This window comes from Sphaeramia orbicularis, chromosome 2, assembly GCF_902148855.1.
Source record: "Sphaeramia orbicularis chromosome 2, fSphaOr1.1, whole genome shotgun sequence".
Taxonomy (NCBI): Eukaryota; Metazoa; Chordata; class Actinopteri; order Kurtiformes; family Apogonidae; genus Sphaeramia; species Sphaeramia orbicularis.
Window position 1 is genome coordinate 8,527,041 of NC_043958.1, and position 24,437 is coordinate 8,551,477.

The window sequence follows — 24,437 nt, forward strand, 5'->3', positions numbered from 1 at the left end:
GTAAAACATTGATAACAGAAACACCATTAATGCTGTCACATTTCATCTCAATAAGTGTCTGATGAAAGCACACATTTCTTTTTGTTTTGTTATGTTTGGATGGAAACCCACCCACTTTTCTGCCTCCTATTGTAAACCAGTCCTATGGCCTCCCATTTGCGCCAACACCCACATCATTTCATCTCAATATGTGTCCATACTTCTCTCCCTTTTCACTCCCTCCTTTTTGACTTCTCAAGGATGTAAAAAGTTTGCAGACCTACAGGCGTGTACAGTATAAGAGATATTTCTGGCAAAGAATAAGAGCCAATTCCCCATTTACTTCATAGTCTTCTCCTCCCCTGAAGACCGAGAAAAAAAAACACACACCGAAAGACCCCCTCCTCACTAATTACAATGTGCCTGTAGGCTACAAAGAGCTCCACGCCCACAAACAAGAAGATAGTTTAAAGATGTCGATGTAAACAATTAGAAACACACACACATATGTTCACATACGAGGAGGGACATCTGTGTGTGTGGTTGTAATTGCACGAGTATATGTGTGCGTTTTTCAAGCCAGACATCATTACAATATCAGACATTATTGTAATGATGTCTGGTTTACACATTGTAACATCATCATGAAAGAAGCCCAGACGCACAGGAAGACAGCTGTGGAGATCCACATCTGGGCTGGGGGTTGAGACACAGAGGTGTGTGTACATGTCTTGGTCTGTGTGTATTTGTGTGTAAAGATAATCTGACTCTGTCCCTAAGGAAAACAACATCCCTTCTTTCACTAAATCCATGTTTTAAAGTGCGGTTTGGGTTGTAGAGCAGCCTAAATCCCACATACAGAACATCTGTGCCTCAATCTACATTTAAAAATGATGGCGAAGTTATAGAAATGTTCTTTTTATTCACGATGAAGCAGCTTGGACTCAGTTTTTTCCTTTAAAGCTGTCATAATATGTGTAAAACTGCTGCTCTAAGAGCCAGATGTTCAGGTCAGTGTGTCAGTAAATGGTGACAGTGAAGAGGGAAGAGGATTTGAGGGGTGAGAAGTCTTAACACGAGTCCCCACAGAGCAAGAAATGAGGAGGAAGAGGAGGAGACGAAGGGAGGAGTGGAGCGAAGGAGGTGTGAAGTTTAGTGTTAATAGATTTGACGGGTGCTTGAGCAAAGTCGACTCACAGGGGATGACACAAGAAGACCTGAAAATTAGAGGCGCCTTTTTGTTTTTTTTGTTTTTTGTTTGTGTGTTTTATTTTTTCTAATGAATGACACTTTTCTGTTTTCTCTCCATAGGTCAATACGTTCCAGGCTGTAATTGGCTACGACGAGACTGATTCCTACGTTCTCTTCCTCTACCCTGAAGGAGGCTTGAACTTTTTTGGGACCCGACCAAAGGTAAACTTGTCGGATGAAGGCCTTGTGTGTCGTACATATATAAGCACAAACACCATATTTATCAGGTGAAAGGGAAAAAGTACTCACAGTATTATCAACATTTTTGCCGGTTATTTGTTTGCAAAACTTCGTGAGCATCATGTCATACTAAGATTATTCAGAAACCATAAAACTATTTTAACTTCAAATAAAGAAAAATTATATTTAACCCTTAAAGACCCATGCAACAACCAGCAACCCAAACCATCTCATGATCTAAAATGTTTAGTAACTGTTGATTCACTTATCTAATCAATACATGTAAATAATTGGTGTAAAATGCAGTTCATCATCTTTTCATGGTCATCAGATATGACCCATTAGGACGTTCAGAGGCTCAGTGGTGAACGTAGAAACACTGTCATCTTCTACAACTTTGATTCACCAGTAGAACCCATGAAGTTGGATCAGTGACAGTGGATGGAAACACTGGGTTTATTTATTTTCAGTTAATGATATATTTTGTTGTAAAACTCACTTTTTCTTCAATTATCTCTGTTTTGATATTAGAACCCTTGAATTAACTCTGAGTTTTCACATAAACGGAAAATAAATATAAGGAAATACATGATTTACAGTGAAAAATGCAAAATATAGAGGATAATATAATAATTGGCGATATATCACTTAAGGAAGGTTAAATAAAGAGAAAAAATCATTTGCAAACTGCCATAAAAGTAGCACAGAGTCTTTATGGGTCAAATCAGTTCTTAATGTTACTACAGAACTTGACATCTTATGACACCTTTTCTATTTCTTCTTCTACAGCGGATACGCAATGTATTATACTTTCTTTCTGTATGTTATTAACATCTTAATTTAGGTCAAAACTGGTCTTGATGTTCGGAAGAAGAACCGCAATGGAAAATAAGTTGACTCAGATGTGTTAAAAATAAACTATTGTGCCAATTTTATGAATGCAATGCCCATTCACAAAATACAACCTGTAGACCTGTGGTAGTAACTTATAATAATGGTTTCTGTCTTTCAACAGTTTCTTGTTAGCAGTGAACCTTGACAGCAGAACTGGAGAAGAATGTCAGTAAATTCAAATGAAAAATGGACTTTGCTTTTCATATGGGTTAGGGTTAGGGTTAGTATAATTTCCAAATCACCAGAGGTCTACAGGTTTCACCAGTCTGTGTGAATACGACTTAAAAAGCAGAAAGTACAGATTTGGTGTCAAAACATATAAAGTTAAATGTTGAAATCTCCAAATAAAATACATTGTCACTTCTGTAAGTTGATTTCTTTGCTACTCTGTCCATTTATAGGAGTCTTACAATGTTGAGATAGAGCTTCCTGCAAGAGTTGGCTTCAGTAGAGGAGAGGTCACATATCTGATCTTTTCCCGAACTGAGGGTCCTCACTACAGTGTGACGAGTGATGAGCAGAGTGTTAAAAACCTTTACCAGTAAGTAACCTTTCCCAGTGAGCAGGTTAACCTTCGTGTTATGTTCCTATGGACCATGCAACTTTTGTATTTGCAAGTAAAAAAAATCACAAATTACATCTGTTTTTAAAGTTGATGGTCTCTCGTCCTCATTTACATAAAATGAAACCACTTGTTGGATTGAAGTTTGCTTTATGTGATATAACTGGGTTATAAATTATACTTAATATACAAAGCCAAATCACAGATTGTAAATGGTATAGATATGACATGTAATAATGAAGCATACTGTGTGATTTTTGGGTAAATATATGATAAAAATTTCTGAAACTGGGTCAAATTTTACACCAGTTGGGTTAAACATTTGTGACCATCTGAATGTGTTTCCCTTTGTCTAGGGTTGGGAATACTGGAATTCCAGGTGTTTGGCTTTTCCACACTGGAAACCGTTACTCTTTTGACAACATCGTTCCTGCATCCATCGGAGGGGTTCTTGCTACTCCCCCTTCTCGAAGGCATGACATTTCCCTGGTAATTAGGCTTTTCTGTTCACTTTCTATTTGGTTTTCACAAGTTATTTCAGTGAACTAGTGATTAAGTTGAATTATTGCTGTTCTGACTCCAAGGACACCACCACCCCAGAGTACGCTGAGTTCGAGGAGTATCCTGATAATACCTTCAACCCAGAGAGCCAGGATGAAGACGACGATTACCCCCTGACAGGAGGAGACCCTGAGTTTCAGCCAGCGCCTGTAGGGGATAACCACCCAGAGTCCCTCCAACCAGAAAGACCTGAAGCCCCCTCCTCTCCAACAGAGGATTCTAGACGCCAAGATGTACCGCTGACCTCCGAACCGAGCCACGGTTCACAGCCAACAGAGAGACATTACGCTCCCCCACATTCTCCTGAGACAGTGAATGCACCGGAGAGGGTTGAGCAGCAGAACCAGGAACAGCAACCACAGGTGACTTGTTCCAGAAAATGTACATTTTTGACAACTGTGCATGCATGTAACAGGGATTTCCTGATTGTGTGGAGGATTAGGCACCATGATGTTTTTTATGTCACTGATGCTTGGCTAAAAATTTAATATTTTTTTCATTTTGGGCATATTTTATTTACTAGGCCCTGTGCTTAACTAGCTCTTGAACCTCCATGACCCTCACAAGGACTAAGCAGTTCAGAAAATGGATGGATGATTATATGCAATATTTTTAAAAATTACTAAAAATTGATGAATTCACAAACAAAATTTCAGTTTTCAAAACAAAAGATGCTGCTTTGATAAAGCTCATGTCAAGAAAACAAAAACATGGTGCACACTAATATGGTGTCTTAGCTCAACAGACTTGTTTTCACCTTATGTGCTCTGAAAAATCAGCCCAACAAAAATTCACAGAAACTAAATTTTCCTGCGTGAAGCCTTCAGTTTCCTATTAAGGAGGGGTCATTTTATGAGAAAAATGTCAATATTTCAAGCATGTTTTGCTTCTTTCAAGCAATGAAACACAGTTATTTAAGACATATTTAATATTGTTAAACAGAACTTATGGAAGTGGTTTAGCTCTTAAAATAAGGAAAACAGTCTTGTTTATCAAGAATGAAAACCATTGTTTTAACTTGTTACTGGCTACATCCAGTTCAACATTAGCTGGAATGTTATTTAAACAATGTTGCTTAGTCTTTCTTCATATTAGATTACTTTTGGTAATGAAAAACATGCTTGAGATTATTTTCTTTTTAGAAAAAATAACTCATTTCTCAGAATCAAGGTGTTTTTTTTTTTTTTACTGTTTCGTATTTTCTGTTATGGAACAATAATATTGAAGGGAGTTGGCACCAAAACAAATGTCACAACAGATTTATACCTCAATACTATTGGGCATTACCAAACATTTATAAAGCTCAAAATCAAGATGTAGATCAGTACAAGTTGGAATATCTTAGAAAAACAAAATTAGGAATATTGTCTTAATATGAGAATCATTTTGAAATGGAAAATATGTAAAGAAAAAAATGACTTGCACTTTTTTGCTGCACCCAAGTCTTTGAATAAAGGGGAAAACCCTAAAATCACCTGCATAACTTAAATCTAAAGACTGCATGTAGAAACATCTTCATGTATTTGAGTCTCATTTCACCTAATTTTTCAATTCTACATAATGTTTTGTTGTTAATGCTACAAATTGCTAAACTAAACACATTGCAAACTGTTTTATGTCATGTGAACGGGCCTCATTAGAAGGCCCACAACAATCCAATGCAGCAATGTGTTTTACATTTTCTTAAAAACATTACTTATTGTAGTGGCTCTGAAAAAAGAGAGGAATTTAAATTGGCTGTATTGTCAGTCCTGTCAGAGTTTTGTAATAGTGATTTGAAACTATAGTCGCTTTTTGTGCAGTTTGTGGTTCTATAGGAATGCTTGTTTGGAGTCGGTAATCGGACTGTCATCACAACGCTGGCAAAACTGCAAGTCATGATACCCTGCGTACTGTATACAAATACATACATGGAATTCAGTACATCTGGGCAGAATTAAAGAAAAATTAGCTCGGTTTGTTTGGTGATAGAGAAGCGTAATTGAGGTTAAGCATGGACTTTTTGTGTGTAGGTTCCTTTGGAGGTGGTGGACATTTACCCTCCCCACAGAAACAAGCTGCCTCTTTCCCCCGGAGGTCACGTTGTCAGCGTGGACGAGGATGACGTTGACTTTGACACAGGAGGTAAGAGACAAAGTGTGTGTTTATATTTGTCTTCTCAGTTCATAAAAGTCTGATCACTGCTGGGAGCTGAGGGTAGAACTACCTAAAGCGCAGCGGTCGGCAGCACAGCAGCTCGGCAGCTGGCAGCACAATACCGCCGTTGTACTGGGCTGCTCCCAGGTGTGTGCCTCCCCTGCTCCCACTCACTCCCACAGGCTTTTGCCGTAAATATGAAAGTGTTCTCAGTCTTTTGCCTGGTTACATAATAGTCAAAAAGTCTGTGTGTGTGTGTGTGTGTGAGAAATCGTCTTATTAAGGTAATTAGTTCAAGTTCGGAGTGATGAAAAGTCATTTTTACACAGGATGCAAAGAAATATCTGTCATCACATTGAGGATTTTCCAGAACTAAATGTTTGTGGAATAAGCTGTTGAAAAAAAGTGTCCCTGTGTTGTGTTTTGTGCGTGCTAAAGCCTGCAATTTCTCTCCTGTGTATGTGTAGTCACTGAGAAAATATCCTAACATCCTGTGTGCTTGTGGTGCCCCTGTGGGATGATAGAACGCCGTTTGCCAAAAAGAGAAAGACGGAGAAACAAGGAGAAAAACTGGAGATAGTGAAGCGCTCACTCAGTTATGCAAGTTGCATGTGGTCATCCGAGTCCACTAAAAATTGATGGTGAAGAGAAGTGGGATTTCAAGTTGTAAATTTCCATTGATGACTCACTTTTCATAATGAATGCTTAGTTGTTTTTCTGTTAAGTCTAAAAAAATCCAAAATAGAGCTGTGCATCAGAGGATCTTTCAAGGCAAATGTGTTTTATGAATTGCTCTGAGTAGGAATAATAGTTGAAATACTTGCCACTAAATAGTACTTTATCAACTCTGAATGCTGTGGGAGGTCATGAGGCAACAAAGGGTGTGTGTGTGTGGGTCAGTGGGGGTGGGATGCACGGCTGCAACAGCTGGTTTTTCTCCAAGCACTGCTTTGACATGTGTGTCTCTGAATGTGCGTTTATGTCCACTTCAGTCTTTATCTTGTCCACCTTTTTTCTGGCCGGTCTTCCTTCTATATGAAAATGTTGTTTGCTAAATATGCTCGTTTTGGTCAGCATTTACATTGAAATGTTTGTTTCAGATTGAAGGAAATGCATGTTAACTTTGCACTTGATATCGAATGACTGTCCTACTGGAATCATAAGTATCTCTTAAACTAATGCATTTCTCATATTCTACATATCTTTCTCAGTGATTCAGTACACTACAGAGAATAAGGAAACATGTTCCAGGTATGTAAACACTATATGTCATAAACAGTGGAAGTATTAAATAACGTAATATTCAACTTTAATATGTAACCTCTGTGTTTTTCTTTCTCTTGTTTTAGATTCCAGCAGCAGTGCTCCCAGAATGCATTCTGCTCTGATTACGCTACAGGTTTCTGCTGTCATTGTCAGCCTGGTTTCTATGGAAACGGACGCCACTGTCTCCCTGATGGTTAGATTTTTAATCCTCAGACATTGGATTATTGTCTAAAACCAAGCGCTCATTTTCCTCTTAATTCTGATCACACATAACACTTACTTTTAACGTAACTTTATCAAGGCTTTTTCTTCACATAAAACTTTCAGTATAAATCACAACACTGCAGCTGTTCATAGTTTAACCCCTGTGCTTCTGCAGGTGTACCGCAGCGTGTCAGTGGTAAAGTGAGTGGTACAGTGACTGTGGGTTCGACTCCGATCCAGCTGAATGAGATCGACCTCCACGCGTACATCGTCGTTGGTGATGGACGAGCGTACACTGCCATCAGTAAGGTACGAGCCAGACAGAAATGTGAACTTACAATGAGTTTAATGCATATAAAACACAACTCATGACTGTGTTTTTCCTCTGCTTTGTTTTTGTAATCTTTGCACTAATTGGTCAGGTACCTGAGCCAGTGGGTTGGGCTCTGATGCCGGTCACACCAATAGGAGAGCTGTTTGGTTGGCTTTTCGCTCTGGAGCTACCCAACAGCCAAGCAGGATTCAAAGTCACAGGTGAGTATTGTTTGAAAATGAGGAGAATCTTATCATAAACATACAATATCTGCTCAAATCATTTCTGGGACCTTCATTTACCTCTGCTGTAGAGCATACCAACCCTTTATTTGACGCATATTGTGTTAGAGCTACGCATTTGTTTCCAGTCTCCTCTAGAATTGGTCGTTTTAAGTAAAAGCCTCATTTTGATTCACTTCGGTTTGGGCTGTTAAAGTTGCTGCGTTGTGTTCCAGTGACACGTCAGACTAAAAGCCATCTAGTATTACAGATGAAGGAAACCAATGATTACTTAACAGGGCTTTTATAAAGCTATAATCTGTACCATCTTGTGACCTCATATAAATTGTCAAATTAAAGCAGTGAAAGTATATATAATATGACAGGCACTGGGAGATTATCCATCTTTATTTTTTTCATGGCTTGTTCAGGGTCCAGTTTTTATTTGTTTGGGGACACAGCTTTTAACTGACTCCTGTAGATGCTACATTGGCCCACATGTCAACTCTGGCAAGATCAGAAATGCTTAAATACAGAAACAACCCACTGAAATCAGCTGATTAATAGTAATATTAAAGAGGCGGACACATTTTTGCTGTCTGGACTTTAAAATAGGTTCTTAGAATAGTCTTAAATCTGAATTTGTATGGTCACAGTTATTCATTATCTGTCTTCTGTGTGAATGTTCATATTCCTGTTGCAAAGTTTGAACCTTCAACTGAACATAATACTGTCCTCTGACTTTAAATACTTGCAAGTACCTCTTTGCAAAAAAGACATTGGCCAACCCAATTAACATACTTTAGGCCCATATATATACTGTATACTACTTACCTTTATGTTACCTGCAATACATGAATAAAAAAATGACTGAAACATGATCCAAACCTTATATTTGCTCAAAAATTAACAAAAAAAAAAACCTGAAAAAGTATTAAATGTGGGTGTTTGATACCTGTGTGTTTTATGTCTATGGGACTGTATGAATAGTTCAGCGTTGGTTCAGTTTTTAGTTAAGGTAAGGGATGGAATGCCAATGTCAATAAGCATCTGTGGGTGTACAACATTTGTAGAGGAATGAGGGAACTCCTTTGCAGCGAGGACATCTTGTGTGTGTGTGTGTTTGTGTGTGCGTGTGTTTGTGGTTTAGTGTGTCTTCTCGGTCTCCCAGCCAGCTGTATTGTCTCCAGGGATGTGATGTGATATCAGGCTTCCACCTCCCCTCTCCTAATAGGAAGCAGCTGTGAGTGTGTGTGTGCGTACGTGTGTGTGTGTGTTCAGTACAGATGTAACCTTTGCAGACAGACCATTTTTTATGGTATGTAACTGCCGCGTTGTTGGCCTGTCCGCAAATATGCACAATGAAAATAAATATAATATAGACAATGTGGGATTACGTAATTGACTGGCTGTTTTTTTTTTTGGATTGTTTTGTTTTTTTCTGATTGGTTGATTGTGTTACCAGGGGCGGAGTTCACTCGTCATGCAGAGGTCGTCTTCTACCCGGGTAATGAACGCCTGACAATCATCCAGACAGGACGTGGTCTTGATGACAACAACCACTTCACGTTGGATACTGTCGTCAACGGCAACGTGCCCTTCATCCCCCCTGGAGCAGAAGTTACCATGGATCCATTCAAGCAGACCTACCAGTACTACCCATCTGGTAACCATAACAACCACATAAGACACGTAATGACATAGTGGACACTTCATACTACACAGGGTATACATATACTAAAAACTAAAGAAAAGGAAGAAAGGTTAAAAGGTTAAAGTTTATCTTGCTTCTAGAATATTCTCAAAGGGCTCATTAGTCATTTAAAGGTCCTGTATGTGTAATTTTGGGAGATTTTAGGAGCATTTAATTTTAGTAATATCAGAATCATTGTGCTACCATGTTCCTACAGTAGCACAAATTGTACTTATTTTTCATTTTTGTTTTGAAGTGATTGGCAATGTGAAGATTGATTTAACCCTTTAAGCGCCAAAGTCACAATATTGTGATAAGCAGCATAACTGAATGAAACAGACAGCTTTTTGAAATCTTGAAATCAAAATTGAATTAAAAAACAAAACAAAAAAAACTCAGGCACCTAAAGGGTTAATATCCCTTTAACTAAAAAATCCCAGAACAGACGATAGACATGAAGTGACAAGGGGCTTCTGCATGTTATGTAGCCACTGTGCATGACAGATGATGGTTCCAATCTACAAGTTTACCACCAGATTTCATTAAGTATCACACATTGAACCCTTTAGCAGCTTCATATGTTACACAGTCACACTATCAGCGAGGACCAATGGCACGTGAAAATATATCCAAACTAATATTTTTGGATTTACTCTTCTAACCACAACTCACTCAAACAAAAGTACAATTCCTGCTTGTTTTTATCAGTATCTTGCCACTCAGAACACCCAGGATCTATTACTTTGGACACATGTATTTACCTAAATCCCTGTGCAATCTAACTGAACTCATGATTTATAAATTTCATGTAGCTGCTGAATGATCATTTCTCACTCTCATCTTCTTTTTTGGTTTAGTATATACACATTTTTCCATACAGTTGGGGTCATTTTGTTTCAGACACATTTCACTTGACACAGTACAATGATTATATGCTGAGCTCCAAGAATAAATTACATGGTCACAATTGTTCCATGAGAAGAGGTACAAATATTTTATTCCAGCTTTATGGGCAACAGTGGACATACAGTTATGGAAAAAATTATTGGACCATCAAAAGTTATCAGAAACAATGGTTATGCAATCAAGTACTAACTCCTGTATGTATCATGTGACTAAAACAGACAGAAAAGAAAATATGGAATGCCTAAAAGCACTGTTTTTGTCAGTACAATGGTTACTATCAAGAAAACCATGGAAAATGGATAGATATCAGCTCTGAAATTAAACTCTTATGAGCTATTTTTGTTGTTATCATGATATTTGTCCAAACAAATGTACCTTTAGTTTTTACCTGGCATTAAAATGAACAAGAAATTGAAGAAAACAAGAGGAGGTCTAATAATTTTTTCTGTGACTGTATACCCACCATACACGACATGCTGCATCCTATATTAGAATTCAGTGCAGTAAAAATTAATATATAGTCTATCTAAAATCCCATATTATGTACTACATATACAACATCTTAACTAACACTTAACTTAACCTTGGGTTAATAAACTGTTGAATGTATCTTTCCAGATCCGATGCTTAGGGTGTGAATACATGTCATTCACCAGTTGGGGTTACATAACCTTGGCCTCACCTCTACCAGCATGTGTGTAATGCTACTTAATACTAATACCACTGGGCCTTCTGTAATAGTCCCTTTTGCCACTACTACATTACATTATAGTCCCTTTTTGCTGGCTGTGTCCAGAGCTATAATATTGTAGCATTCACCTGAAAACAGTTTGCAATTTTACATAAACATTTGCAATATGTTTTTACGAGGAAATCTGCACTGATCAGTTGAAGCAAATAAGATCAATCATGTCATTATGTCATTATCATCGTTTCTCAAATCCCGTGCAGCATATGGACATTTTTGACTAAAATTTCCTTGCTCTACATCCAGGAAAATGTAAATAAATGACAAACAGTGGGCCACACTCCAGTATAGTAGGTAGTTGTAATGCACCTTAAACCATTAAACAAAAAGAAGAATGTAATGTGTGATGTATCTGAGTCTTGGGAATAATGTGGACATTCAGGTTTCCTACTTTTAGTCAGTTTGACAGTAGTAGGTACTATTTCAGTTCAAACACAGCCATCTTGTGCATAATCATGCTCTAACTGGCGTTTTGCTCTAAATCCGCTCTCTGTGTGTCTGTAGTCGCCACATCCACCTCTGTGCGGGAGTTTTCCGTTGTTTCGGCAGAGCGAGGCTCAGAGTCCTACTCCTTCCAGCTGAAGCAAAACATCACCTTCCGTGACTGTCGACATGACAACCGTGCCACTCTGGAGACGCTGCAGATTACCATGGAGAGGGTGTTCATGATGTACGTCAAAGAGGAGCGGATCCTGAGATACGCCATCACCAACAAGATCAGCCCAGTCGGAGGTGAGTCAAACTTGGATTTGGAGGATTAAGTATCAGGCTTTTATTATAAACCAGATGTTGTCCAGTCAGGGCTGTGCAACTATGATGCGATGGAAAAAAGATTTATTGTGTATCAGCAGTATAATCTTAAACCATTTGTCTCACTCAAAAGCAGTACTTTGATCAGAATCGTCTTGTGTATTTTGTATTATTCATCCTATTCTCCTCATCATCATTCAAATAAAGTGCAGACATTCACCATAGCCAATAGTCCATTCTTATAGTCATTCCACAATAATATTGAACTGCAAAACAAACTGTAAATCATGCCCTGTTTCCCTCATTTTTGCCAGTTGGTGCCACTGGTTAGTTTAACCAACTGTGACTATGGTAAGAATGGTTCGAGCTCAGATTCATGTGTTGGTATCAATAGGTGGTTTGTTTGTTTTTTTTTATTTTATTTGATAGTTGTTATTCTAATGCTATACAGATAAAGATCTTTTCATGTTCCATATGCTTGCAAAAATAAATCAGAGCAAAATAAGAATAAACAGGGAATCACCAGACTTAGGTATTAAGATTCATGGCAGTGTGGATGAAGGATCCTCTGTAATCTGATGACCACATGATGTTTTTGTTGTGAACATTTATATTTTTGTCATTTACAACCTCCATCTACACTACTCTGGCATTTTAGAATCCCTAATATTAGTGTCTAAACTCACACACTGCGAAATACACTGTGAAATATGGATGAATACTGCCTACTTGGGTCCTACCAACAACTACATATTGAGTGAATCCTTATCTTGTGCCCCTTTATGGAAGAAAACATCAGCCTTGACTACCATTTTACTGATGAGTCTGTCCTAAAGGCTGTTTTATCATGATAGTATTCACTATATTCACTACAGTTCTGGCAATTTAACAGAACTCAGTGTCCAGCTGTATTATCAGGTCCCCTTTTCACATTACACATTTGAGAGATGTTAGAATATTCTGATATTATGTCTGAAACGTTTCTGAAATTCTTGGAGAGAGAGCTCAATTTTGCTTTCAACTGCTGTGTTGAAACAAAAAACATATTAGTGTGGAGATAACCAACGTCAGCCTGAGGGTCTCTAGTGTTAACATGAGAAACCATCCCAGCCTCAGCCCATTTTTATGAATCTGCTCCAAAGTTTAAGTGGTTCATCCTTTCTCTGCACTTCCACCAAGGTTCATGGAAGTTGATGGAGTAATTCTACGCAATGTTGCAAACAGAGAAACAAACAGGTGTGATCACATAATCTCTATAATCCAGGTAGTTGTTGGTCATTGATATGTACAGTGCATAGAGTAAGTGAGCCAATATATAATTGAGGGACTTTTTGAGTTACCTTTATAGGGTAACATATTTGACAGGTATAGTTGACATTTTTGCTGTTTCCAGGCCTAAAATCAACATAACCAGAACACCACATGGTATTTTTACAGAAAGATTCTTCTAAATATCATATATACAATTGAGTAAAATTGAAATTGAAGGTTGTTTATTCAGATATTGTAGTAACAGTGTTGACATAAAAGTGCGATAAATACACACTTGACTCACACACTGCTTTATATTAAATAACTAAGAAAGTGGAGAAAGAACATATCTTGGAGTTTTGTCAGTGTTTTCTTCAGGAGGAAATGACATCATGTGAAGCATGACGTGATTTGGAATTAACACACTTCTTTGAGAGGTGTTTTTGTAGTGGGTAACTTAGTTGAACAGACACAGAAACAATTTGTTATTTTTCGTACAAAATTTGATAATTGCCAAAAAAGAAATATCTGTCATGATTATCTTAACTTAATAAAAAGATCACAATCAAAACATTTTTTGAACAGGCTCGTTTTATTATTGTTTAGCTAATTAGAAGGTGGTTGTTATTAAATTTGGACAGTTATTTAGTTGACATTTTAGTATATCTAGTCATTTATTAATTATTTATTAGTCATTAATCAATAAGTAATTGTTTCCTTAATTTAAAAAATATGGAATTTTTAAAGACATGATCATAATATACATAAGAAACCCTCTTTTTGTTCAAAAGTAATAAAATAACATTAATGCACCAATAGCAACTGAAGCCACAATAGCCTTTTCTGTCTTATTTTCATAATCATGTGTATTAGAAACAAATCATATGGCCATTTAAGTTTTTGTAAACTCTCTGTTCCTACATTTCGACTGACTTATTCGTGTATTATTAGACTTAGCTTTTGGATGTTGGTGAACTTGACCTTGGATGAATTGTTGCTCAGATTAGTGTAAAGAGTGAGACGTCAGTGCCACACCTGCACTGTTTTCGCTCACATTCTTGATACTTAATGAGGCACTCAACCTTCATGTCATATGTTTTTTTTTAGCTGTTTCAAGCAAAATTTCCACAGGCTTTAAATGCATGTTTTGGGGCTCTAAAATGATCTACATAAGAGTTGATTATGAAGTGATGAAGTTTGAGGAGGGTTTAATCCCCCTGGGAGACTAAAACTGCAATAAAAGTGGATAAAAGATAAAAGTAAAGTAAAGCTTAATTGCTCCTGAATGGCAATTTGTCTTTCAGCCAGCGGGTCATTAAACACAGGCGCAGGACAAAGGCACTGTTAAAACACATCAAACCTAAAAACAACATAAAGAAAAACAGCCCTGAACAGAGTGCTCTGAATAAGAGCATGTGGATCTCATAAGAGCAATTAATTCAACAGTATTTGTACTGCATTTTTTAGTAAATGCTCAAATACAGGATACATGTGTTTATAGGTGTCCAAAACTAATGTCTCTAGTGTTGATGTAAAATAAATATGAAATATTACATAATAGTGCACTGTTGGAATCAGAGTCTTTAATGTGTCATAGTAGACAGGCTGGGGTCAGGGTTGAATATACTTGGGGGAGACGACACCGACCGCTGATGTCTGGCTTTTAACAAAAAGCTGTGTCGGGATCAGGGTGTCTGAGTGATGGTCTAAATTGTTCCAGACGATCACTGTCAGTCTTTAAGTGGTCAGACACATTGGAGGGGCTGAAAACGTGAGGTTTTCTGTTCCAAACCCCCAACCAGCAACCAGACCACCTAGTAATTGTTACAATACTGCCATAGAAACCTCAGCCAAACCACGGTGCGGAGTTGGACAGAGCTCAGCTTTAAACACACATGCTTCAAGCTGATGGCTTATTAAACATCAAAACCATAGAAAACAATGTTAAGATGTCTGTATTACCTCTTTTTAATGGGCACCTAAGGTTGCAGGCATAATACAGATCCTTAAGCATTGTTACAACCGCAATTTACGTCACAACTTGGAATATTCATGTGTTGGTTTACTGTTGCAGATGATTGTCATTTATTACCTGTAGCTGGTCAATGAAATCTGAATGTGAGCCAAGGATTTTAGAAAGAAAAACAAATAAACTGGTGTAGGAGTGTGTAAAGAATGAACTCTACCTGGTTTGGCTTTGGCTTGGTTTTGTGTTCTGTTACCACAAACCTTTGTGGTATTTAGTTGTAGCAGAGCACAAAACCAAAACCACAGAACTCTTCAGACCAGACTCGTTTGGTTCCGTGGTGGATTGTGTTTCTTAGATTATTCCAGTCTATTTTAATACAAGAGATATATTATTTTAACTGGAAGAATGTAAAAATGGTACCTCTGTACATGGTTACAACCGTGCATATGGTTTGATATAATGTTTTCATGGTTATAAAGTCTTCATTGCACCCTAGAGGAAAGTGAATTCAGCACTCCATAAACCCCTGCTTTCCTTTAGATGATTTTATTAGAAGCAAGTCTCGTGTCTTCTTTCCATCTTTCAACTGTTCTTGCATCATTTGTGCTTTTTTCCTCCTGAAAGATACCATCTAAAAACTCTACAAAAAAGGAAATGTGCACTGCGGAAAAAAACATAAATATGTGTCGTGTTCTTTTTCTATCAGCACACCGTGGTCATACCTTCTTTACCCAACCTGTGTGATGAAAGCCAGATAGAGACTAGAGCCCATGAAAGATGGTGAGAGGAAAAAGGGCCAGTTTGAGAGCCAGAGGCTGCGCTCTCCCTGTTTTTGACTCAGGACCAAGATTCTGTCATTTAAACGTCAACACGTTGATTAAAAAGGTTATGATGACACATCTCACACATGGACGTACACGCACATGCACGCCTGCACACACCGCTGCACTCGCAGCACAGCTGGAAGAGCTTTGTGGGATCAGGGGTTTTGTAAACACGGGTTAAGTGGTGTGTGTGTATGTATGACAGAGACAATGTGTGTGTTTCTGTTCAAGGGTCTTACACTTTCTGGGAAATAATATCCTAGCCAATGACAGATTTTCTCGCGGGGGGGTTACTGGGTAGAATGGCTGCCCAGTGATGTCATGAGAATCAGGGATCACAGAAAAACTCAAGATATCGAACTGATTGAAAGAGAGAGAAGGAAAAAAGTTTCTTGAGATGGCAAACATCCCCTCATTGTTTTAAATTAACCACTATGTTTTCAATTCCTTAACCCTCAATGTATATTGTCCTCTTTTTTTTTAAGTATGCAGAATGTACTGAATATGAGTTGTTACTGGGCTCACATTCCTTAATCATGTACTCGTACAGATTAAATACTTTGATCCAAATTAGCTTCATGTTAAAGACCTAAATAACCACTGGCGAACAAAAGCATCTACTGATCTAAAAGGTTTATTAATTTCTTAACCTCTAATCATATTAATCCATGTAAATAATTCAGGTAAAATGTAGTTTCTCAGCTTTTCAGATCAGATGTGATGCATTTGGACATTCAGATGCTCCATAGTGAACATGGAATCATTGTCATCTCCTGAAGCGTCAATTCACCAATAAAACCCATGTAGTTTGATAAATGACAGTGGTTGTAGACATATTCAGATGATATATTTTGTTGAAAAGTCACTTTGTCTTTAGTTTTCTTTGTTTTGACATAATAACCTTTGAAATTACTCTGAGCTTTAATGAATATCACCACAATCAGTAAATTAAATGCAGGAAAATAAGTGATGTTCACTGAAAAATGCAAAATGCTGAGGATAATGTTGGAATGAATTATGATAAATCACTTAGGAAAGGCCTTAAAGGATAAATCTAAACCAACTGGGCTTTATACAATCTATTTCCTGTGTCCAGTGAAGCTTTTTAACTGGACATTACAGTATTTTGACCTCTCACTGGGACCAGTAGCCACATACCCTCATTCTGTCGTTTGCGTTTTCTAACACAGTGGTATTTCCAGCTTTAACGCCTGCAAAGATGCTGCTTTTAGCACTTTAAACACCGCGATCTGCTTAATTTCAGGCCATTTTGTGTCAGTAAAAGTTGCTGATGATAGATAATTTACTGTAACTCTAAGGTTGGTCCGTCAGATTTTTCGGGGCAGCCAGTGCACCTTGGTCATAATGATACAGTTACAGCTGCAGCTCTGCGTGTGTGTGTTTGTGTGTGTGTGTGTGTGTGTGCATGCGTGTGTGTGTGGATGGCTTTAGTAAAGAGCAGCAGGTGGGAAACTGCTCTCGTCGCTTTGATGGTGTGTAGATCCTCTGTGTGTGTGTTTTTGTGTATTTATGTGTATTCCCCACCCCTCTCTCTCTCTCTCTCTCTCTCTCTCTCTCTCTCTCTCTCTCTCTCTCTCCCTCCCTCCCTCTCTCTTGCTCGCCCTTTTCCCCCCTCTCTCTCTAATTATCCCTCAGTCTTTTCTCCCATCCGTGTGGATCTCGCCCTCTCATCTCCCCTTCTTCTCGGCCACATTCAGGACTTTGAAGAGTCTCCCTCTCTTTGATAATGAGCCAAAATTGGTCTCTGGCCTCAGGAGATGGAAGCAAGCTGTGCCTGTGTTGTGTGTGTTTGACTTTGTTTAGGTGTAAGTGTGTGTTGTTTATCGCGGAGGATGCTCCTTATGGTAAAGAAAAAGTCGGAACTCACTCCGGCATCGTTGTGAATAGATATTCCTACGTGGTTTTCTTTCCCTATTGCTCTGCAGGACCAGACATTCCAGTATGTTTATAGTGCCTGTCTCCAAATGTCTCATTCTAACTTTATTATCCTTAAGTAGACGTTAAACTATGCACACATTAAAACAAATGAAATTACAGTGTAAAAACAGAACAATTACAAAGAGGCCAAACACTCATAAATATAACCCAACTGTCTTGTTTTCAGCAGTAATATGTGGCAAATTCTAGCATACAAAACTAGAAGGAAAGTTTAATAAAAACAGGAGAACAACACCAACATTTGACTTACAGTTTTTTAAGATTAAACTGAGAGGCAGTGCTAGTGGTCTATAAGGAAAATAAAGCTTGTCAATCTAAGCTATTATTCAAAGTATTGTTTTAACTTGTTACAGGTTAAATCTAGTGCAATATCAACTGGAATATTTTTTTAAATTAATACAAAGTTATACATTTTTTCAGAAAACACGCTTGTCTTTTTCAGACAAAAATCAGACTCATTTCCCAGAAATAAAGCTTTTTAACTATCTTAACTATCTTTAACTTTATCTAACACCATGGAGTTTTTTACACTATAACAAATGTCACAACGTATCTAAGTACACTGTTGCCGTTAAAGTTGGAAAAGTTTAGTTTTCAGACTTATTCCTCTTTTTATTCCTATTTATTCACATCAGTAATGACCTTTGACCCAGTGCAATGATTACACACTGAGTCTCAGTTACACTTTATCTATCAAGAATAAATCACATTGTCACAATCATTACAGGACAAGAGGAAAACATATTCTTTTCGATCTTTATAGTCACTGGTCTACATTTCATAAAGATCCATCCAGCTCTGAATATTACCTCTGTTTATGTTTTGCTTCCTCTGATTAGTCCACGCTGATGTGCACTCCTGAGGTGCTATGAGGGGACTGAGATAAGAGCATGCAACACATGCCATATGTGGACTCACTTTCACATTCTTTGGTAATGATTTCCCATGGTTTGCTGTTTTTCTTTCTGGTTCTCCAAAAATGAGTCTGGAGGCTGTTGTTCAAATTGTCTTGTGGCGTTATGAGGAAACCCTGAGCACACATCCGCTCACTCATCCCTCTGTCTGTACGTCGCCGCCGCGCTCTCTTATGTATATGTGTGTCTAACCTTATCCATATGGAGAATATTGAGAACATGAAGGCAGTCACTTCCTCAGAGGAAACCATCCTACGGGAATTTGTCTGGAGTGATTTTACATGTGTATTTGGTTAGGCTACCCTGTAATCATCGCTGTAATCATGGTACTTTTAACGTCAAATAATCCAGATCTCAATTAATCTCAATTCAGGATGTTGTGAGTGTTGCAGAGGTTGTCCTTTTGTACAGTTGATTTTTGTTGCCATGTGTGTTCTGCAGTGGTGGAATTTTACTCAAGGACTCCACTTAAGTACAAATTTGTACTCAATCACAACATTATATTTCTACTCTACTACTCCTATAAGTTGAAAACACCTCTGTTTTTCTTAGCTTTTGGATAGTTAGTTGCCTATAAAGTTGTAATACTTTTATTTTCAGACACATTCCTCTTTTTAGTCCTATTTATACACACCAGTAATCACCATTGTGCAATGATTACATACTGAGTCTCAGCTGCACTTTGTCTATCAAGAATAAAGCCCATTGTCACAATCCTTTCATGAGGTAAAAGTATATTATTCCAGCTTTATGGGTAACAGTGTATATAAGACAGAGACCATTTGTCTGCACAATGACTATTACTTTTTGTACTAAGTACAATTTACCAGTAATACCCATGTGTTTTCCCCTCAGTTACTGTAGGCTTTGAAAGCAGAACTTTTACTTGTATTGAATATTTTCAGTTTGCTGTTAAAGGTTACTCAAAGAATCTGAATGCAAGTATTTTCAGTTGAAATGTTTCTCTGATTGGACAGATGAATTAGTTTCATTCATTCAACCATCAACATATTATTGGTAAAGATCCTAAAATAATAGAACATGAATAAACATCCACTCAAAAGCAGAGTCATTTATGATGGCAGTTTTTAATTGATCTATAGGTACAATTGTGATGAGTTTTAATATATGTTGTAAAATGTTCCAGGTGTACGCAACAGAGAGACAAAAACCTGTGTCCACCAGTTTAATGTTCGCCTGCAGCTTTCAAGCACTAGCCGATCACTTGTTGTATAATGACTGTGGGACCAGTTAATTAAGGAAGTGATGGTATGTCGGGGTATGTTTCCATTCAGGGCTTAAAGGTGTCTGTCTATACTTTTATATAAAATGCAAGAATTTATTGAATCTAGATGATGCACTGCTTAAAGCATGGGTGTCAAACATACGGTCCATGGGCCAAAACCAGCCCACCAAAAGGTCCAATCCAGCCTGTGGGATGAATATGTGAAATGAAAAATTGACGCTGAAGATATTAACAGTCATTTTAGTTCAGGTTCAGGTTTAGTTCAGGTTCCACATACAAACCAATATGATCTAAAGTGGGTTGGACCAATAAAATACTATCATAATTATCCGTAAATAATGACAATTCCAATTTTTTCCCTTTGTTTTACTGTAAAAAAGTAAAATTACATGGCAGTGTTTACTTTTACAAAGATTTTCATAATGTAATTTTACTTTTTTCACACTAAACTATAGACAAATCTTTGGAGTTGACATTATTTATAGGCTATTAAGCTAGCGTTTTACTGGTCTAGCCCACTAGACACCCCTGACTTAAAGCATTGTAACTACAACACCGGTGTCTGTGCTCAAAGTCTTGCACAGACAATAAGATACATGCTCATTCCATGTATTGTCTTTTCCTTTGTATAGTGGAGCCAACAGGTCCAGAGTTGGTGAACCCCTGTTATTCTGGGACTCATGACTGCGACACCACAGCCCAGTGCATCCCACTGGAGGGAGAGTTGTTCCAGTGCCAGTGTGCGACAGGTTATAGAGGAGACGGACGCAACTGTTACGGTATTTCAGTCTTTGTGTCTATAGTTGTAAACCATGTCTTCGTACTTTACATGGACTTGTATCCTCCAGAGTGGGTTGTTTCTCAGAAACAGCCCGACAACATGACAGTGTATGTACATTACAGAGTGCTTTACGCAGCTTAACGGTTGTCTTTTCTCAAACAGACACAAACACATGCAGACAGAGTTAAAGACAGTTCAAGGCGATGCAACTGTGTTTCATCAACATATGTCTATCCAGTGTAGAGGGGTCAAGAACAGGCTACATGGAAGAAATCATCTGTGCTCTCATCTGTCCCCCTTTAGAGTTCTACTGGATTTGACTCGACTTTTTCATTTCTTGATCTTACATTCCTAATTTTCCTCCACATTGTCACCTTTTTCCTTTTTAATTTACCCCCCTTCTCTAGTCCTTTTTCCCATTCGGCCCCTCCCTCCACATTTTCAGGTTAATTCTGGACTTAACAGAGACATCCAGGGGGTTCGAGCTGGTGTGTGCCCTGTCATTAGCCCAGCAGCGGGCCTTACTCTCCTGCTGATAGCGCTATGAAAGCCCCAGGCTCAGCCTTGGTTCCCATGGCTGGGCCTCACTTCTCTCTCTAGTCACAGAATTTGTGTGTGGTTTTGTCCTGTGTAGTGCACAATATATTCATGTATTAAGTCAAGTCCAGGTGTGGGTACAAATAAGCACAATATGAAATAAAAGCACCAGTAATGAGGCTTAATTATAGCTTTTACACTTCCTCACACACATACAGCATGTTATATATCAGGTGTCCATAGTTTACAGTTTTATTAGAAACTCTGTCCCACTCTCTCACTTCGTGTATCTTCTCTGACTGCAGACATAGATGAGTGTGCGGAGGGTGTGAGTTCCTGTGGTGCACATGCTCAGTGCATGAACCTGCCGGGAAGTCACCGTTGCCAGTGCCAGAGTGGATACGAGTTTGGTTATGATGGACGCACATGTGTGGGTAAGTTATTAGTGAAATGCATGAAAGACAAGCCTCTGTGGACTTTATTAATAGCTAAGAAGTAATTCATCCAAGTAACCCATTCTACTTCTGTGATGGTTTTCTACTGGATCACCCTGATCCAGAAGCAGCATTTTCAAGATGAACAAATTCAGATTACCTTCACTATATAAAGAACTGTGTTTTTGTTAGAAGAGGCTGGAAACACCTCAGTAGAACAATACAAACATCCATTTTCAGTTTCTGTTAAAACAGTCAGACCCCTTATCTAACCAGTCTAACTAACTGATCACACACTGATAAATGAATTACAATTCAATATATTAATAATGCTTGACATTGATAGCTGTTTGGGGGGAATGCTTTATAGGTAATTTTTTTTTATTTTTATGATAAAGAATCACTTAACAAGTAGCGTAATGTTGATCTGCTTTATCTACTACTTTATATTCTTTATTACCGTTTAACTGGTTAACTGAAGTTACTTTCAGAATCCTTTTCCCTCTTCAAACAACATTTTAAAGATTTGATCCAATCTTTTAACTGGTCCCTGATTCCCATTTAAATTTGTGCCTCCTCTAAGGACGGATATTTGTAACTTTCTGATAAAACTGTGGTGCAAAGTCAGCCATGAACATGTCTACAGGATCCAACCATTAAAAAAGCTAAACTTCTTTGTTATTAATAATAACTCTGCTCCGTTGGGAGCATTGCACTTATATAAACAGGCATCCATTGATAACCCTATCATCATCATCATTAGAACCATCTGTGTACAGCATACGTCTACTGGATGCCAAAGCTGTGTCTTAATCAAGTACTTTCTTTGTTTATTATGGTTTGCTGTGTTATATTTCATTTGTGTTTCGTCATAGTGTAGTTTACTACTCATACACAGGCTTTCAAGTGAACTACTAGTGGAAGCCAGTTTGCTGAAAAAGCGTAACATCAGTAGCTCAAAACCTGTTGTCGACAGAAATATAGCGTAAAAGACTTTTGATATAACAGTGGCTAAACCGTCATTTCAACACCTGTTAATTATTGAAAATGAGTGATGAGCCTTTTGCTGTTGCGTCTTGTTGAGCCAGGTTCTATGACACTCCATCATTTAATTGAAAAAATAACACGTCAACAAAAAAATAAGCCAAGCCACTAAACATAAAAGCTTAACTGTTGAGACGTCAGCTGTAACCACTAAGTATTCTGCTTTCTGCTTATTCAGTTCATGCTCCTCACATGCAAATTAAAATCATCCATCGTGAGCATGTGTTCTGCACGCAGTAGAAGGTGTTTTGCAGCATCTTGCGCTGCTTGCTCCAAATTTGAGCCAAATATTTGGAAGACGCCCACGTATTTTTCCAAGAGAAGGCACGACATTTCTTCCACAGCATTAATGCACAGCTGCAAGAGTGAGGAAGCACAGGGAGATGGGAGGATGGGTGACAAATGTGAGGATGAAGGGTGAGTGAGATTAGACAGGAGAGGGGTGAAAGTGAAAGACGAATGGAGCTATAACACAATGAGTGTTGGAATGTGTGTAGGAGAGAAGTCGTACTGGTGAGTGTGTCCTGCTTTCACCTATCTGTGTGAACTTTTGATGAACTTCCTCTAAACTCCCCCTACCCCCCCTTTTTACTGCTAATGTCTTACTCTATGTAAGGCTTTTAAATTCAATACAGGCTCAGTGCAAGCACAGATAAGACATTGGAGAGCTCACTTCTTTTCAGCCAGATAACAGTCATGATTTTATGTATGATCATAACTTTATTGGGTTGTACACAAGCCTCCTTTGCCTCCTTTTTTCATATCTGACAACCATAAAAATCCATTGTCCATGTTTCAGTGATGCCTTGTAAGGAAAACCTTGACTGAGACTTGTGACTTGAGATCGAAACATAAGATCCACAGTGAGGGCAAAGGTGCACAAAGGCCTGAAATCCACATAAGGAAGTATGTGAGAAGATCTATTTAGGATGTAAAGGGCTAAAACCTAAAGTTTATACTGTATTTCCTCTGTATTGTCCATATTATAATCTCTCAACCAATGTTCACCATTACAGTAGCATGAAAAAACTCCCGTTCATCATCCTACCTAAGGTCCTCATTCTAAGTCTCTGCTCCTAATTAAGTGGTTTTGCTGAAATTGACAAATGACACTAACCATTCTTTATCTTTCCAAAACATGCCCTGTTAATATCTGTGTCATATCTGAGTAGTAATAGATATATTTCCTTCATTTTGTGTTACCAGATGTAGATGAATGCAGCACCTCACCTTGTCATATCAACGCCAGATGTATTAATGGTCTGGGCTCCTTCCAGTGTCAGTGCCAGCCTGGGTTTTATGGTGACGGATTCTCCTGTTTACAACAGAACGGTCAGTAAACTCACCCATCATACCTGTGCACAATAGAGGCCTGATTGAAACACACGATATATCGAAGCATTGTAGCTGTACAGTTGATCTGCGTGCTTGTGCATCTATTCTACAGCAAAAAACATAGATAAAGTAAATACTAATTGTATGCTGCCTGTATGTTAAAAAAGGATATCTGCAATTTTATAACCATATATTTCTGAATCCAGTAAATGAAGCTTAAGATTTATGCTAGGATAAGCTATACACAATTATTAATTTGCAGCATTAAAACGGCATTAAAAGTACTAGTTCATTCATTCATTCATTCATTTTCTGAGCTGTTTTGTCCTTGAGAGGGTTGCGGAGGTGCTGGATCTTATCCCAGCTCCCAAAGGGTGAAGGCAGGGTACCCTCAAATTATTGAATCATGTAATTTTTTTCTTTAACCCTTTAATCCCTGAGACATTATTCCAGATAAACATGCTGCTGTGAATTTGTGT

At 38.0% G+C, this 24,437-nt stretch overlaps 1 protein-coding gene across 1 annotated transcript in view; it reads left to right on the plus strand.

Annotated features, from left to right (window-relative positions):
* Nucleotides 1–24,437, plus strand: part of nid2a (nidogen 2a (osteonidogen)) — a 76,740-nt gene that overhangs the window by 17,782 nt on the left and 34,521 nt on the right. The window contains exons 5-18 of the mRNA XM_030157633.1: nt 1,291–1,392; nt 2,706–2,845; nt 3,223–3,355; nt 3,451–3,789; nt 5,440–5,551; nt 6,775–6,814; nt 6,913–7,022; nt 7,209–7,342; nt 7,456–7,567; nt 9,033–9,233; nt 11,419–11,646; nt 20,460–20,606; nt 21,451–21,579; nt 23,830–23,955. Of these exons, the coding sequence (XP_030013493.1) occupies nt 1,291–1,392; nt 2,706–2,845; nt 3,223–3,355; nt 3,451–3,789; nt 5,440–5,551; nt 6,775–6,814; nt 6,913–7,022; nt 7,209–7,342; nt 7,456–7,567; nt 9,033–9,233; nt 11,419–11,646; nt 20,460–20,606; nt 21,451–21,579; nt 23,830–23,955 (2,053 nt within the window). The remainder of the gene's footprint in view (nt 1–1,290; nt 1,393–2,705; nt 2,846–3,222; nt 3,356–3,450; nt 3,790–5,439; nt 5,552–6,774; nt 6,815–6,912; nt 7,023–7,208; nt 7,343–7,455; nt 7,568–9,032; nt 9,234–11,418; nt 11,647–20,459; nt 20,607–21,450; nt 21,580–23,829; nt 23,956–24,437) is intronic.